An 18,491-nucleotide genomic window follows, 5' to 3' on the forward strand; every position below is an offset into this window, starting at 1 on the left:
TCTATCCATGTCTGAGGCCAGTTTGATGTAAACATGGTGTGGAACCAGAATACTTTCCTATGAAATGCTGGTATCCCTTTCATACACAGACCAAAATCCGTCTAATTTACCATGCCTGCATGTTTATACCAGCTTTTTTGTCCGTCTGAAAGGTGTAGGGGGAATATAAAACCCACCTGAAGATCTAGTCATGATTCCTGAATTTTTACAGAGCCTGTAACCAAAATATAGCTATCGTTTCTGTGGGACTGGTTCTCTGATGTTTTTGCAAGTAAATTAATAAACACTTCCCGAAATAGAAATACAAACAGCCCCCATGGTTTAACAACACCCCCCCCCCTCCCAATTTGCCAGTTACCCACTGATCTGTATAAACTGGGTATACCTGCAAATAAGTGGTCAATAAGGGTTTGTTTGAAAGGGGGTCATATAAACATATTGTTTGCAGGTCTGAAATGGGTGTGGTCTAGTTACTGTATGATTTCATTGAAGTTAGTGTAGGAGGAGGCTGACCGTCCAGACCCACTGCAGACCTCACACACTGCCGTATTAATGCTCAGCAACAAAAGGCATCTTCAGGTGTGTGTGTGTTGTGTATCTCCCCCTCTGTTTGGTGAAGATGGGCTTGGGTTAAGGTGATGGTTAGAGGGGAGGAACAGAGGCAGGCCTTATTAGAGAGGGGATGTCTGAGGCCAGAGCGGAGCCAGTGCTGTGGCATCTGGGGAGGGGAGCGCGTGAGGCTAGGAGGAGGCTGGGAGGTGCCCACCATTGTCCCTGTCTCGGATAATGAGTTGAGATTGCCTGATCCGTCTCCACGCTCCGCTGGATTCTCAAGTAATTTACAGAGAGAGAGAGCGAGAGAGAGAGAGAGAGAGAGAGAGAGATGCCCTGACTTTGATGGTGATAGATGTTTTGAGCTTTCCTGCATTTAGCACAAAAGAAAAAGGTTGGAGGGAGAAAGAGAGAGAGAAAGAGACAGGGAGCGATGAGAATGCGCTGGTTAGGGTAGCGTGTCTGATGCCGGATTGATGTTGCAGTACGACCAGGGTCGGTTTTAGACCTCAGAAACTTTTAATGCTGTTTTCTCGCTGTGCGCTCCCTTCTCTGTAGCCCAGACTTGGCATAGACCTCCAATGGAGGCTTTTGTGTTAAAGTCTGGGCATTATTCCCAAAGCCCCACTGTCAGCCTTGGGAAGGAGTGAGTGAACCTTCAACCCTCCCTCTGGCCTCCACCTGTCCTGCAGCAGTTTACACCTCCAGCCTGTGTTGAATGTTGAATGTGTTGGACTGCTTTATGCAGACTTTCCCTTTAGAGTAAATGCTCCAGTGTCTATTGCCCACCCCAAATGTATTAGGTACAGCTGAAGTCGGAAGTTTACATACACCTTAGCCAAATACATTTAAACTCTGTTTTTCACAATTCCCGACATTTAATCCTAGTAAAAATTCACTGTCTTAGGTCAGTTAGGATCACCACTTTATTTTAAGAATGTGACATGTCAGAATAATAGAAGAGTGATTTATTTCAGTGTTTATTTCTTTCATCACATTCCCAGTGGGTCAGAAGTTTACATACACTCAATTAGTATTTGGTAGCATTGCCTTTTGAATTATTTAACTTGGGTCAAATGTTTTGGGTAGCCTTCTGCAAGCTTCCCACAATAAGTTGGGTGAATGTTGGCCCATTCCTCCTGACAGAGCTGGTGTAACTGAGTCAGGTCTGTAGGCCTCCTTGCTTGCACACGCTTTTTCACTTCTGCCCACAAATGTTCTATAGGATTGAGGTCAGGGCTTTGCGATGGCCACTCCAATACTTTGTTGTCCTTAAGCCATTTTGCCACAACTTTGGAAGTATGCTTGGGCTCATTGTCCATTTGGAGGACCCATTTGTGACCAAGCTTTAACTTTGACTGATGTCCTGAGATGTAGCCCCCGTGATATGCAACTGTTCAGGGAAGTCAGGAACCAATACACGCAGTCAGTCAGGAAAGCTAAGGCCAGCTTCTTCAGGCAGAAGTTTGCATCCTGTAGCTCCAACTCCAAAAAGTTCTGGGACACTGTGAAGTCCATGGAGAACAAGAGCACCTCCTCCCAGCTGCCCACTGCACTGAGGCTAGGAAACACGGTCTCCACCGATAAATCCATGATTATCGAAAACTTCAATAAGCACTTCTCAACGGCTGGCCATGCCTTCCGCCTGGCTACTCCAACCTCGGCCAACAGCTCCGCCCCCCGTAGTTCCTCACCCAAGCCTCTCCAGGTTCTCCTTTACCCAAATCCAGATAGCAGATGTTCTGAAAGAGCTGCAAAACCTGGACCCGTACAAATCAGCTGGGCTTGACAATCTGGACCCGCTATTTCTGAAACTATCTGCCGCCATTGTCGCAACCCCTATTACCAGCCTGTTCAACCTCTCTTTCATATCGTCTGAGATCCCCAAGGATTGAAAGCTGCCGCAGTCATCCCCCTCTTCAAAGGGGGAGACACCCTGGACCCAAACTGCTATAGACCTATATCCATCCTGCCCTGCCTATCTAAGGTCTTGAAAGCCAAGTCAACAAACAGGTCACTGACCATCTCGAATTCCACCGTACCTTCTCCGCTGTGCAATCTGGTTTCCGAGCCGGTCACGGGTGCACCTCAGCCACACTCAAGGTACTAAATGATATCATAACCGCCATCGATAAAAGACAGTACTGTGCAGCCGTCTTCATCGACCTCGCCAAGGCTTTCGACTCTGTCAATCACCATATTCTTATCGGCAGACTCAACAGCCTCGGTTTTCGGATGACTGCCTTGCCTGGTTCACCAATTACTTTGCAGACAGAGTTCAGTGTGTCAAATCGGAGGGCATGCTGTCCGGTCCTCTGGCAGTCTCTATGGGGGTGCCACAGGGTTCAATTCTCGGGCCGACTCTTTTCTCTGTATATATCAATGATGTTGCTCTTGCTGCGGGCGATTCCCTGATCCACCTCTACGCAGACGACACCATTCTATATACTTTCGGCCCGTCATTGGACACTGCTATCAAACCTCCAAACGAGCTTCAATGCCATACAGCACTCCTTCCGTGGCCTCCAACTGCTCTTAAACGCGAGTAAAACCAAATGCATGCTTTTCAACCGATCGCTGCCTGCACCCGCATGCCCGACTAGCATCACCACCCTGGATGGTTCCGACCTTGAATATGTGGACATCTATAAGTACCTAGGTGTCTGGCTAGACTGCAAACTCTCCTTCCAGACTCACATCAAACATCTCCAATCAAAAATCAAATCAAGAGTCGGCTTTCTATTCCGCAACAAAGCCTCCTTCACTCACGCTGCCAAACTTACCCTAGTAAAACTGACTATCCTACCGATCCTCGACTTTGGCGACGTCATCTACAAAATGGCTTCCAACACTCTACTCAGCAAACTGGATGCAGTCTATCACAGTGCCATCCGTTTTGTCACTAAAGCACCTTATACCACCCACCACTGCGACTTGTATGCTCTAGTCGGCTGGCCCTCACTACATATTCGTCGCCAGACCCACTGGCTCCAGGTCATCTACAAGTCCATGCTAGGTAAAGCTCCGCCTTATCTCAGTTCACTGGTCACGATGGCAACACCCATCCATAGCACGCGCTCCAGCAGGTGTATCTCACTGACCATCCCTAAAGCCAACACCTCATTTGGCCGCCTTTCGTTCCAGTACTCTGCTGCCTGTGACTGGAACGAATTGCAAAAATCGCTGAAGTTGGAGACTTTTATCTCCCTCACCAACTTCAAACATCAGCTATCCGAGCAGCTAACCGATCGCTGCAGCTGTACATAGTCTATAGGTAAATAGCTCACCCATTTTCACCTACCTCATTCCCATACTGTTTTTATACTGTTTTTATTTATTTACTTTTCTGCTCTTTTGCACACCAATATACCTGTACATGCCCATCTGATCATTTATCACTCCAGTGTTAATCTGCAAAAATTGTATTATTCGCCTACCTCCTCATGCCTTTTGCACACATTGTATATAGACTGCCCATTTTTTCTACTGTGTTATTGACTTGCTAATTGTTTACTCCATGTATAACTCTGTGTTGTCTGTTCACACTGCTATGCTTTATCTTGGCCAGGTCGCAGTTGCAAATGAGAACTTGTTCTCAACTAGCCTACCTGGTTAAATAAAGGTGAAATAAAAATAAAAAAATATCCATATAATTGTCCATCCTCATGATTCCATCTATTTTGTGAAGTGCACCATGCCCTCCTGCAGCAAAGCAGGTGGTGTTCTTCGCTTGCAAGCATCCCCCTTTTTCCTCCAAACAACGATGGTCATTATGGCCAAACAGTTCAAGTACAATCTTTGTCCCCATGTGCAGTTGCAAACCGTAGTCTGGCTTTTTTATGGTGGTTTTGGAGCAGTGGCTTCTTCCTTGCTGAGCGGCCTTTCAGGTTATGTCGATATAGGACTCGTTTTACTGTGGATATAGATACTTTTGTACCTGTTTCCTCCAGCATCTTCACAAGGTCCTCTGCTGGGGCCTCCCGGGTGGCGCAGTGGTTAAGGGTGCTGTACTGCAGCGCCAGCTGTGCTATCAGAGTCCCTGGGTTCGCACCCAGGCTCTGTCGTAACCGGCCGCGACTGGGAGGTCCGTGGGGCGACGCACAATTGGCCTAGCGTCGTCCGGGTTAGGGAGGGCTTGGTCGGTAGGGATGTCCTTGTCTTATCGCGCACCAGCGACTCCTGTGGCGGGCCGGGCACAGTGCGCGCTAACCAAGGTTGCCAGGTGCACAGTGTTTCCTCCGGCGCATTGGTGCGGCTGGCTTCCGGGTTGGATGCGCGCTGTGTTAAGAAGCAGTGCGGCTGGTTGGGTTGTGTATCGGAGGACGCATGACTTTCAACCTTCGTATCTCCCGAGCCCGTACGGGAGTTGTAGCGATGAGACAAGATAGTAGCTACTACAACAATTGGATACCACGAAAATTGTGGAGAAAAAGGGGTAAAATTCAAAAAAAAAAAAAAAAAAAAAAAAAAAAAGGTCCTCTGCTGTTATTCTGGGATCGATTTGAACTTCCTGAGCGGTATGACGGCTGCGTGGTCCCATGGTGTTTATACTTGCGTGCCATTGTTTGTACAGATGAACGTGGTACCTTCAGGTGTTTGGAAATTGCTCCCAAGGATGAACCAGACTTGTGGAGGTCTACAATTATTTTTCTGAGGTCTTAGCTGATTTCTTTTGATTTTCCCATGATGTCAAGCAAAGAGGCACTGATTTTGAAGGTAGGCCTTGAAATACATCCACAGGTACACCTCCAATTGACTCAAATGATGTCAATTAGCCAATCAGAAGCTTCTAAAGCCATGACATAATTTTCTGGAATTTTCCAAGCTGTTTAAAGGCATAGTCAACTTAGTGTATGTAAACTTCTGACCCACTGGAATTGTGATACAGTGAATTATAAGTCAAATAATTTGTCTGTAAACAATTGTTGGAAAAATGACTTGTCATGCACAAAGTAGATGTTCTAATCGACTTACCAAAACTATAGTTTGTTAACAAGAAATTTGTGGAGTGGTTGAAAAACAATGACTCCAACCTAAGTGTATGTAAACTTCTGACTCCAGCTGTATATTTGTCTTTTTCCAGAAGCTAATGTACCCACATGGAGTGATATTCACCACCTTTTATGTTTTATACAACTGCAGTTATTTTGTTTACAGTGTGTCTCACCTGGGTCGCTGGATGTCATTTAGTAATTTCATTATTATACATTACATTTCTTAAAATCGGTCACAGGAAAATCTATCATCAGTTAAATGTTTTCAATCAGAAGTTTTTATAAATCAATTTTTTACTTATTATTTTGGTTTGGGTATGTTTTCATTGGTGGTTCACAAAGCAAAATGTTTGGGAACCTCTGGCCTATAGGACAGTCTGTATTTGTTGCTGAGATTCTGTCTGCCTTTTTCTAACGGTGTGCTGCTCAGTTCTGACCTGTCCGGAAGCTGCCACCTCATGTCTTAACCTACCTGAGCTCCTGATGTTGACAATTATGCAGCCTCAGCTCTCTGATTGGCTGCCCTGCGCTGTTGTCGATGCGGCAAGTTTATTTTCATTTCAGACCCTGGGGTCACCGTCTTCGCCCCTGCCTGTCATAGGTCTCTGAGACACACAAGCTCCTCTGCCAGACCTACTCTAATCCTGACAGCCTCACAAACACACTTTCTCTCTCCAGTGCGCACACGCACGCATCCAAACCTGCTCCTCGCCATCAGCCGTCAGCTCCACTGTCCATCAGGACACACTTTGTAGATTTACTGAGTGCGTTATGTTCGATCCGTTGGCAAGGGCAGAATATCCCCAGCAGCTTGGTTAACTAGCCAAGCTGTTGGACCCTTCCTGGTCTATGGAAGTTGAGAGACCACAACAGCAGGCCGGCAGGTCAACCACAACAGCAGGCCGGCAGGTCAACCACAACAGCAGGCCGGCAGGTCAACCACAACAGCAGGCCGGCAGGTCAACCACAACAGCAGGCCGGCAGGTCAACCACAACAGCAGGCCGGCAGGTCAACCACAACAGCAGGCCGGCAGGTCAACCACAACAGCAGGCCGGCAGGTCAACCACAACAGCAGGCCGGCAGGTCAACCACAACAGCAGGCCGGCAGGTCAACCACAACAGCAGGCCGGCAGGTCAACCACAACAGCAGGTCAACCACAACAGCAGGCCGGCAGGTCAACCACAACAGCAGGCCGGCAGGTCAACCACAACAGCAGGTCAACCACAACAGCAGGCCGGCAGGTCAACCACAACAGCAGGCCGGCAGGTCAACCTATCTGCTTTGTAGCCTTGGGCGGGCCCCAGTGATCGAGGGCTGTTATTAACATGATTAATGGGAGTGTATGCTGTGTCTGAGGCTTTAATGATGTGTGAACAGATCAAATCAAGGCAAATGAACTCCGTATTTCCTCAGGATGATGTAAGTATGGTTCTACAGTAGATCTGAGGGAGCTGATGTTTTTAAGTTCAAGTGAGAAAAACCTATTGATCTGTGTTTTAGATTGAACTTATGCTGCAGGGCAGATATTACACTGTTAACACCCTGTCAACAGAGAGATGAGAAGAAATATAGGAACAAAAACAACAGATGAGAAATAAAGGTGAGCGGTAAGAAACAGAGCGGGAAAGAGAATAAGTACATGGACTAGGTCTCTTAAAGCAGGAGATGGAGGAGCTGGGAGTGAGAGAGAGGGGTGCCAGTCCAGGTCCCTCATCACTCAGTCTTAATGAAGAGCAATGTGTTCTTGGCTGCACAGGGCCTATACAGACCGCAGGCTTCTGTCCAACCAGACTGTCACACTGCAGTAATCACTGCTCCACACACAGCTGAATATGGACCAGACCAGTAGCTACACTTCTATAGCTGATTCCAGATAAGTCACTACAATTCTACAGCCAAAGCCTTCCATACTCTTCACATACATCTGCAACTTATAACATACTGTATGTCTAAATTCACACCAGTTAAACTTTTTGCCAGATGCAAAACTTCAAGAGCATAAGTAGGACAACAGTAAGACAAGTTGTACAACAAAGTTTCCCTGTCTAGTGGCACTTTACTTTCTTCACTTAGTTTTATTTCAGTCTTCTTTGGCAATTACATAGGTTAGTGTACCATCCATGTGTAGGGTGAAGAGGCTGTCACAGCTCTATGACCTCTTGTGATTCAGTCATTGTCCAGTGAAGAGGGTGACAGTGGTGACAGCCAGACCATCGTCCTGTGAGAGAGAGCCAGTCCAGTGTGTTAGACTGAAGAGCCCCCTCTCTGCTCTCTGTGGCCCTCAGCAGAGCCTCATTAAAGAGGCAGGAGCCAGGCTGTGGAGAGACTGGCCCTAATCACTAGTTATCTATCTGACTGCAGCCCAGAACACACAGCAACACACACAGTAGAGGCATAGTCAACCAGGCCTGCAGTGGAGAATCATTCCAATTATTTCAATGTGAAACCCCAGCGCGGCGAGCACACTGGTGTGTGAAGTCAAACACGGCAGTCGGAGGTTGGAAACTTTGGTCTCTGTCTCTCTCTGGCTCTCTCTCTCTGTCTCTCTCTCTCTGTCTCTGTGTCTCTGTGTCTCTGTCTCTCTGGCTCTCTCTCTCTGTCTCTCTCTCTCTGTCTCTGTGTCTCTGGCTCTCTCCCTCTGTCTCTGTGTCTCTGTCTCTCTCTCTCTGTCTCTGTGTCTCTGTCTCTCTGTCTCTGTGTCTCTGTCTCTCTGTCTCTCTCTGTCTCTCTGTCTCTCTGTCTCTGTCTCTCTGTCTCTGTGTCTCTGTCTCTCTGTCTCTCTCTCTCTGTCTCTCTCTCTCTCTCTCTCTGAGAGACAGAGAGAGAGATGTTGTAGTAGTATAAGGGGCAGGAGCTGTAATTGTGTTTTTCTGTTTGTGTTTGACCTCCAGGTATATCTCTCTTTTATGTTTCTTCCTCGTTCTTTCTTTCACAGTGGATTCACTGGTTTAATGTTCTTATTGTCTGAGGCGTCGTCATAAAAAGCCTTTCCCTCCTTTCAGACATGAATTGATCCAGGCTCGGAGAAGCAGCCAATCAGATCCAAGACCATTATCTCTCTGGCGTCACCTTGCTATTCGGCACATTGTTTTCAGACAACACAACATGCAATAACGGCACACTTGACTAGTGAATAGCACGGCGCATCGGGGGAAATTTGTTTCCAATTTAGTCCAACAATTGCAAAGGTTTATGTAATGTGTGTTTTTTAATGGTAGTTTGGTTTCAGGGCCTAAGTATTGTTCAAGGACAGGGTATACTGGAACATTTCTGTTATAATGGTATTCTAGAACAAGTCACAATCATGTTTTTCTTCCACAGACGAAAACAGAGAGGTAAATGTAGAAGTGGATCGATTTGTTTTCTCTATCACAATACAAGACGTTGTGCGCATCTCTGCCTGTTTGGAGTAAAAAAGTCACTAAGGTCTTCCAACTTAGAACCCGGACTCTTCATTTGGTTCATAACCTGTGTCGTGTCTTTGACATCATTAAAAGTGAAGACTGTTATTTTATCAAATCAATTCTCTGTAATTATTATTACGTGATTAAACTAATCATGTAAATGTAATTAACTAGGAAGTCGTGGCCACCACGGAAAATCTTCAGATTACAAAGTTATAATTTTACGAATATAACTCTTCAGATATTTTAATATCTGATCAATTTGTCTTTAATTAATAAATTATTCTTTACCTCACGTTAGTCTCATTCCAAACATCGTAAATTGTTGGTTATCTGCATGATCCCAGCCTAAACTATGAATCATCCATACACCAATTGGCTTAATCATGTATTTACTAACTAACTAAATAATCACAGAAATGCATGAACAAGCAAACAGTAGATATTAGTTACTAACAATGATAGGGAATATCCCCTCGTGGGCTAAACCGATATGACGGCTTGGTGGACAAAGGGAAGGGGGTGTGAACTGAGAGAGCGGGAAAGACCAAATGGATCACTACACACTGGATAATTATATTAATTGAAATGCTAGTCCTTTGCACATGAAGGCTCGCTCATTCGGGAATAATTGCAATCAATATATTTACGCCATTATGTAGTTGTCTTCTCTGTTGGAATCGTCAGTCAGTTCATCAGAGAGTCTCTGGCTACTCATGGTGGCGGCTCCTGATACTGTCGGTCGTATGGATAAGTCCATGGTTCTTAGAGTAGATGTTTCAGCGGTCGTCGGTATTCACATCCCAGTTTCTAGCTGCAGACTAGTAATTAGTATCTAAGTTTTGCTCTTATTCTGTAGGGATCGATAGTCTCAGTGTGTAACCGTTTCCAGCCGTGTAGCCAATGCTCCACGTAGTATAGTTTTCTAGTTTTGGTACTCAAACCTGTACCACCTCAGCTTACACCGAGGTATGGGTAGTCTGAGAGGTTCATCTCACTCTGGAGATTCGTCCACGTCGGTCAGTGTTCTCGTACTAGATTTGTTACCTTTCCAGCTTCAGTCTGTTAGGCTGTAATCTAGGACTCACTTCTTCTTGGGTGATCAATAGTTCACAGTTCATACTATTTCACGTGTAGTGCAAGCTGTCACGTTTCCTGGCCTGTATGGTTGAAATTAGAATTAGCCCTTTTTAAATGTGAGGACAAGTCCTCCCATATTTGGAATTTAGGTGACATTGGGTCATGGGGGCTTTTATAGAAATTTAGAAAAGGGGTTGGTTCATAATTTACAACCAATGCCTATTCACTTGGGGCTTGGCTCCTGACAGTTAAACTTTACAATGAAGGAAAATTCTCTCATTTTAAAAGGTTAACATCACATTACATCATTTCACAAGTAGTTTCATCTTTACTCATTCATATTATACAAGAATTAGATGCAAGCCTCATAAATGAGGAACCTGTATAAACAGAGTCAGGGTAATGTGGCTGTATTTTCTTTCATGAGGTCACAAACATGAAACAAAATGGACAGGGTCGTAGCTGGCTTCTCCACCGAACTGTTTACACATTCTCCAAAATATGGATATTGTTCAATTCTCAAATTCTGGAATGTAGTAGAATTTGGCAGGAGTTCCTTTGTTCTACTGTGAAACACTCTCTCTCCATACTGCATGGCCAGGGAGAGTCTCTTTACGGAATTTATGATTTGGGGGTTAAGTTATAAAACTGCCCCCCCCTCCTAACAGGAGAAGGGGGTTGTTCACATCTCTGCTAGCCAACTCACTGAAAGGGCTCGCGTCATGACACCTGCCTCATCACAATCACAATGTTAACCTCTTCACCCAGCCACTGATGTAAAGTGTCTCCCCTGCCGTTCATGAAAGAGTCTGGCTTTTGTTTTTCTGTACTGTAATTTGCTGTGCTGTGCACTACAGTAACACTACTATAATGGGAATTATAAGCACTCATTTTTGCACTCTGTTTTTTTGTGTTGGTTCTCTGTTTCTTTATCTCCCTCTCTTCTTTCAGTCTGTCTTTCTCATTTCTCACTCTGTTTCTTTATCTCCCTCTTCTTTCAGTCTCTGTCTTTCTCATTTCTCACTCTGTTTCTTTATCTCCCTCTCTTTCAGTCTTTCTCATTTCTCACTCTGTTTCTTTATCTCCCTCTTCTTTCAGTCTCTGTCTTTCTCATTTCTCACTCTGTTTCTTTATCTCCCTCTCTTTCAGTCTTTCTCATTTCTCACTCTGTTTCTTTATCTCCCTCTCTTCTTTCAGTCTCTGTCTTTCTCATTTCTCACTCTTGTTTCCTTCGCTTTCCCAGCCCACATTAATTTATTCAGCTTCACCTCGCCTGCCCCTTGTTAGGACCAGAGAAAGCCCCCCGTCTCACATACTTTATGGTCTTCCCAACCTCTAGTACTGTCAAGCTGGCACACACAGTGCATTTGGAAAGTATTCAGACCCCTTCCCCTTTTCCATATTTTGTTACGTTACAGACTTGTTCTAAAATGGATTAAATACATTTTTTTCTTCTTCAATCTTTATTTTATTTAACCTTTATTTAACTAGGCAAGTCAGTTGAGAACAAATTATTATTTACAATGACTGCCTATCGGGGAACAGTGGGTTAACTGCCTTGTTCAGGGGTTAGAACGACAACTTTTCAGTTACTGGCCCAACGCTCTAACCACTACCCCATAATGGCAAAGTGAAAACAAGTTTTTATGAATATTTGCAAATGTATTAAAAATAAAAGATGGAAATACCTTATTTACATAAGTATTCAGACCCTTTGCTATGAGATTCGAAATTGAGCTCAGGTGCATCCTGTTTGCATTGATCATCTTTGAGATGTTTCTACAACTTGGAGTCCACCTGTGGTAAATTCAATTGATTGGACATGATTTGGAAAGGCACACACCTGTCTATATAAGGTCCCACAGTTAACAATGCATGTCAGAGCAAGCTGCATGGCAGCATCATGCTATGGGGATGTTTTTCAGCAGCACGGACTGGGAGACTAGTCAGGATCAAGGGAAAGATTAACAGAGCAAAGTATAGCGAGATCTTTGATGAAATTCTGCTCCAGAGTGCTCAGAACCTCAGACTGGGGTGAAGCTTCACCTTCCAACATGACAACGACCCTAAACACACAGCCAAGACGACGCAGGTGGCTTCGGGACAAGTCTCTGAATATCCTTGAGTTGCTCAGCCAGTGCCCAGATTTAAACCGGATCGAACATCTCTGGAGAGACCTGAAAATAGTTGCGCCGCGACAATCCCCATCCAACCTGACAGCGCCTAAGAGGTTCTGCAGAGAAGAATGGGAGACATTCCCCCAAAGCAGGTGTGCCAAGCTTGTACCCAAGAAGACTCAAGGCTGTAATCACTGCCAAAGGTGCTTCAACAAACTATTTTGACTTTATTTATTTTTAACCTTTATTTAACTAGGCAAGTCAGTTAAGAACAAATTCTTATTTCCAATGACAGCCTTCCGGGGAACAGTGGGTTAACTGCCTTGTTCAGGGGCAGTACAAAAAATGTTTTGCTTTGTTATTGTGTGTAGATTAATGTGGAACAAAAACTATTTAATCCATTTTTGAATAAGGCTGTAACGTAACAAAATATGTAAAATGTCAAGGTTCTGAATACTTTCGAATGCCTTCCAGGATACATTGACGATTGATAAAGCTATATCTCACCTCTGGAGTAGTTTCTACCACGGCAAAGTGGTCTAGCATTAACAGTGATGCGTTAAACATTGTCTTGCTCTACCCCTTCCCCTCTCTCTCTCTTTCCCTTTTCTCTCCTCCATCTCTTTTGTTGTTTCACTGAGTGCTATCGAACAGCACATCAAGATGAATCCAAAGCCGCCATTTTGGGCTTTCATTAGCGCTGTGGCCCAGGCGGCACCGTCAACACAAAGCTTTCAAACGTCCATCAGTGAAGGGATGGACACAATGGGCTCCAGGGGTTGCTGGCTGACCTTTCCACAGAGCTTCTCCTCTTGTGCCACCAGCCTCTCTCTTTCTCTGTTTCTCTGTTTCTCTCTCTGTGTGATAGATCAGATCATAACACAGGTCCAGGGCCCACGTATTGTGGAGTTGAAAGCCACCTCAAACGCTGAACAATCGGCACACTTTGGCTTTTCTGTAGCGCATTTCACAGAACGCCTGTGCCTGGGGTTGGACCCTTCTTTATCCCCGTGGGTGAAAGGCTGTGTAAGGCCCCCAGCTGAGATAAATGTACAGCCTGCCTGGCCGTCTGGGGGAGAGTTACCTTAAAATAATTTCTCCCCTTTTATAAAATGTTTTAGTAAAATAAACGTGTTGGTTGTTTTTTGTGGCATCCTGACTTCCCCACCCAAGGCTGTGTTGATGTGCTCACTTTCATGTGCAACTTCAAAGCAATTGATCCCTCTCCTCGTCAATAAAATCATCAGAAATAATACATCTAAAATAGTCAATAATACATCAGGGGCGAGGAGCAGCTATCTCTCCACACAGGAAAGCTCTTAGTGGAAAAACAGGCACTTGCATCACATCTCTGGGAAAAAATATGTCCTTGCCTGCCTGTCTCTGTGGCGGAGTGGAGGTTATCGCCCAGGAATTCCAATTGCCTGCCAGTCATCAGATAAGATGAATTTCCAATTGAGCTAAGCCTTTTCCATGGAGAAAGGACGAGTGCTCGGTTCCTTTCCTTTATGCCCCAAAACTATCTGAGCAGAAAATAAATGCCATTGCCCCTGCCATGGAGGAATCAGGCTAGTATAACTTTCTTCTCAGATGGAATGTTGTCACCAGATGGTTGAGTTATGTTCCTGGCTGTAAAAATGGACTGCTTTCTAAACTGACTGTGTATCGGTGACATACAGCATAAATTCACTTTCCATAAATTCTGGAAGTTACAAAATAATTATTTATTTTTAATTGATAAACATTATAGAAAAGAAGAGTCTAATCATCAATAATTTACAGACACTCCTTTTCACTCTCTACCTTCAGCTGGTTAGATGTCTCTGTCTGGACACACAGGTTAGCCTTTTGGCATGAATCGTGTTCTGGAGGCAGCTCTGCAGAGTGGTCACTTGCTGGCACAGCCACAAAGTCATACAATCTGATGTTAAACTTTAACCCTAACCTTAACCACACTGCTAACCTTAATGCCTAACCCTAACCATAAATTAAGTTTGTTTTCATAAACTTTTGCAATATAGACAATTTAGACTTTGCAGCTGGCCTATCCAAGGGGAAATCGCTCGGTTCTGACTCTAGGACACAGAACAGCATAACATCGATTTAACATCACTCCCAGACACAGTCACAGAGGTCATAGTTTGCATGTACAGTGGCAAGAAAAAGTATGTGAACCCTTTTGAATTACCTGGATTCCTGCATAAATTGGTAATCAAATTTGATCCAAGTCACAACAATATACAAACATAGTGTGCTTAAGAAAGTTCAGCGCTGTTGCTACTCTCTTCGCAGGAGTGGCCGTCCTGCGAAGATGACTGCAAGAGCACAGCGCAGTATGCTCAATGAGGTTAAGAAGAATCCGAGAGTGACAACTAAAGACTTACAGAAATCTCTGGAACATGCTAACATCTCTGTTGATGAGTCTACGATACATAAAACACTAAACGAGAATGGTGTTCATAGGACACCATGAAAGAAGCCACTGCAGTCCAAAAAAAACCCATTGCTGCACGTCTGAAATTTGCAAAAGTGCACCTGGATGTTCCAGTAGTGCTGGCAAAATATTTTGTGGACAGATGAAACTAAAGTTTAGTTGTTTGGAGGGAACACACAACACTATGTGTGGAGGAAAAGAAGGCACAGCACACCAACATAAAAACCTCATCCTAACTGTAAATTATGGTGGAGGGAGCATCATGGTTTTGGGCTGCTTTGCTGCCTCAGGGCCTAGACAGTTTGCTATCATAGAGATAAAAATGAATTCCCAAGTTTATCAAGACATTTTGCAGGAGAATGTTAGGCGATCTGTCCGCCAATTGAAGCTCAACAACAGAACGGCCTCAACAGAAGAAAATATGCCTTCTAGAGTGGTCCAGTCAGAGTCCTGACCTCAACCCGATTGAGATGCTGTAGCATGACCTCAAGAGAGTCGTTCACACCAGACATCCCAAGAATATTGCTGGACTGAAACAGTTTTGTGAAGAGGAATGGTCCAAAATTAGTTCTGACCGTTGTGCAGGTCTGATCTGCAACTACAGAAAACGTTTGGTTGAGGTTATTGCTGCAAAAGGAGGGTCAACCAGTTATTAAATCCAAGAGTTCACATACTTTTCCCACCCTGCACTGTGAATGTTTACACAGTGTGTTCAAAAAAGACATGAAAACGTATAATTGTTTGTGTTATTAGTTTAAACAGACTGTTTGTCTCTTGTTGTGACCTAGATGAAGATCAGGTAACATTTTATGACCAATTTATGCAGAAATCCAGGAATCTCCAAAGGGTTCACATACTTTTTCTTGCCACTGTGTGTTCTCTTCTGGGCTGACCTCATCACTGTGGTGATTATTTAGAGGTCAGTGGTCAACATGCTGCTGTCTGACCCCAGTGGTCAGAGCTTCCTGCTGAGGAAAACCTCTTAGCTAATCAAGACTGACCCTACAACAGCTCAAACGCTACTGTAGCCCCCACGAGGGCTATAGGGGAACCTATTACATTTTTAAAGGTGTGTGTCTGTTTGTCTGTAAGTGTGTTTAACGGTATTGTGTTGACTCTGACTGGGGTTTGAGTTAGTCAATAGATATCCCCCCAGATAAAGTGAAACAAGTGCGCACTTGCAGAGCATGTATTCACACTGTGGGAACTAAATTGGCAAGCTCTGCAAGTCTCTCCCTGACACACACACACACACTTTCCCTGCAGGTGGAGGCGTTGGTTTGTGGCGAGTAGCCACGTCCCTCACACTGTGCTCTGATGGGATGTGTTGTGGTCTTGGTCATGACGTAAGGCTTATTGATTCTGCTGCTCTCTGATTGGCTGTGGGTCTCGGCAGGCTTCTCAGTGTGTTCTAACCTCACGCTGCAGGTCAATATCCCATTCTGCCTCCTGCCTAGTTCCTGCCTGGTTCCTGCCTGGTTCCTGCCTGGCCTGCCAGGGTTCCGAATGTTGTTCCAGATGAACCTCTGTAACATGCCGTTATTCCTGCCCCCTCTGCAGCAGCACTTTGCTCTTCATGCTTGGCCCTGTCGGTCTGTTGAGTGTCTGGATGCTTTCAGAGCTCTGGCCAAATGAATACATGAGGACACAGGAAGTGCTCTATGAATCACCTGGAACCAATTTCTGCACCAACTCTAGTTATGATGCTGTCAGAGCCTACAGTAACCACTGGGCACAGACTTCTGTTCAACGTCTAGTTTTGATTTACATTTGGTTGAGGTGTCAACTAATCTGAATTCAATGTGAAATCAACCAAAATGTCAACATGTCATTGGATTCACATAGATTTATATTTTAAATGGTTTGGAAACAACATTGATTTCATTTAACCAGTTTTTGCCCAGTGGGTACATTCTAGAAATGTTTTTAAAAGACTAAGGCCATCACTGGCATGCTAATGATTTTTTTCCAATTTCTTTCCATCTTTGCTTCTTTCTCTGAATGAATGGACAAACTGTGGCTGTACAGTATACATCTTTGTTGTCAGAGATGGAGAGGTCTTCTCCAACAGTAATCTATGAGTACTCTCTATGAAAGTGCCAGTGGTTCCGCCCCACCGAGAGAATCACTACAATTACCTGACCTGACCATAGACATCATTCGGGCTGACTTTTGGTGGGTGCTGATTTAGAAGAGAGACTCCTCCCCCTAGTCACACATACTATTCACACCTCTGACCTTAGCGTCACAGCACTAAGGTCAGGGGGCGGGGCAGACGTTATTATCTAATGGACAGGTTTGACAGAGGAGCGGAAATCATGGTGCTCGCCTTACAAGACAAGGAGGTCAGGGGCTGGGTAGACATTTTGTTAACAAGCTGAAGTGAGTTTGAAAACGTGTGTGTTGGGCTGTGTATTGATCTGAAGTATTGGTGATTTGACATTGTCCTCTCCTTGTTTTCAGAACCTGCTGGTAAACCATGGATGAAGAGCAGTGGAAAGGCTGAATGAAACTCATGTCCATGAACAGTTTTACTGCAGCACAAGACTGGCACTTCCAAATGTCTCGCTGATTCATATTTATGGGCAAAGAGCTGCTTTGGTGTTAGCATAATGCCTTTTATACATTGTTTTAATCATTTTATCTTAATTTTGAAGGTGCACTACGTAGATGCTACTGTACATTTTACAGGGTAAAATAGATATTTGAAAGAGGACTGACTGGTTTTAAGTTGTATTTTGTTTTGTATTTTTTAACAGTATACTCAGGACTTCCTGACCGTTTATCAAGTTTCATCATATCCATTCCATTATTTCATCAATTAAAGCATATCCCTATGCTGATGTCTGTCTGGTTCTTGGTTTGGCTATAGCTGTGCCTGTATAGTACTTGGAAGTGGCTATATTGAACCACTTTCTTCTGTTTCTTTGTAAAACTCAGAACGCACGTAGAAAGCAACAAATTTCTTCTTGGTCATTCATTCTCTTTTCTCTTGACATTTATTCTCGTTCTCTTGGCATTTATTCTTGTTCTCTTTCTTAATATTTATTCTCGTTCTGTTTCTTGACATTTATTCTTACTCCGTTTCTTGCCGTTTTATTCATAGAGAAAATATGTCATCCTGTGATAGATGTGTTTCTGGGGTTGCCATGGCAACAGGCGAGTGAGGGTGGGGAGTAGATGATAACCCTGGTGTCTGTTGGAAAGACCAGCTCATACAGGTGTTTGAGCTGCCTGAGAGCATGTTATCCAGCCCACCAGAGACGCTCTCCTCTCTATTCAAAGGGGAAAACATCAAGGCAGTTTAATTTTGGTATGACAGAGATGAGACGTGGTCAAGAAGAAGCGGTGTTACACCTCACCAGTGGTTTAAACAACTGGGAAGTGCCTCAACCACAGAAGCACCCATCCCCATTTGGCTGTCATCACAAAGATCAAGTGGTGTTTCCTATTGGTCCAATTCATTAAAGCACTGCTAAAAGTCATACTTCTGAGAGGAATACTGTCTGTACTCCTAGGAGAGGAGGCTGTGATTGATCTCAGAGCAGGGGGTTTTCACGTCAAGCCGTGGTGACAGAATTTGTAGCCTGACATGAAGGGGTGGATGGGTGTATAACAGACGCAGAACAGGACGACGGAGCCTCAATCTTTCTGCCATGCGTCTCTTATGAGGAGCGCTGCCTTTCATAAGGTTCTCAATCAGAGTGCTGTGAGGAGTGACAGGGTAAAGCAGACTCACAGGCTACCATAATAACCTTGTGACAACAGTAGTACTATTGTCTTGGACACCCCCACATGTGCCTGACATTTTGAGGATGATAACCCTTTGGGCAAACAATGTGGGAGGTGGTGGGCTGCTCCGGGCTGTGTTATTAGAGGAGCACTGCCTTATCCAGTCATATCACTGG

At 44.5% G+C, this 18,491-nt stretch overlaps 1 protein-coding gene across 1 annotated transcript in view; it reads left to right on the forward strand.

Moving 5' to 3' along the window:
* The window catches only part of chchd6a (coiled-coil-helix-coiled-coil-helix domain containing 6a), a 62,621-nt gene extending 45,195 nt beyond the window's left edge, over window positions 1–17,426 (forward strand). The window contains exon 9 of the mRNA XM_035740497.1: window positions 17,047–17,426. Coding sequence (XP_035596390.1) covers window positions 17,047–17,070 — 24 coding nt within the window. The 3' untranslated portion in view covers window positions 17,071–17,426. The remainder of the gene's footprint in view (window positions 1–17,046) is intronic.
* Window positions 17,427–18,491: the final 1,065 nt, after the last annotated feature.

Source organism: Oncorhynchus keta, chromosome 28 (genome assembly GCF_023373465.1).
Source record: "Oncorhynchus keta strain PuntledgeMale-10-30-2019 chromosome 28, Oket_V2, whole genome shotgun sequence".
Lineage (NCBI taxonomy): Eukaryota > Metazoa > Chordata > Actinopteri > Salmoniformes > Salmonidae > Oncorhynchus > Oncorhynchus keta.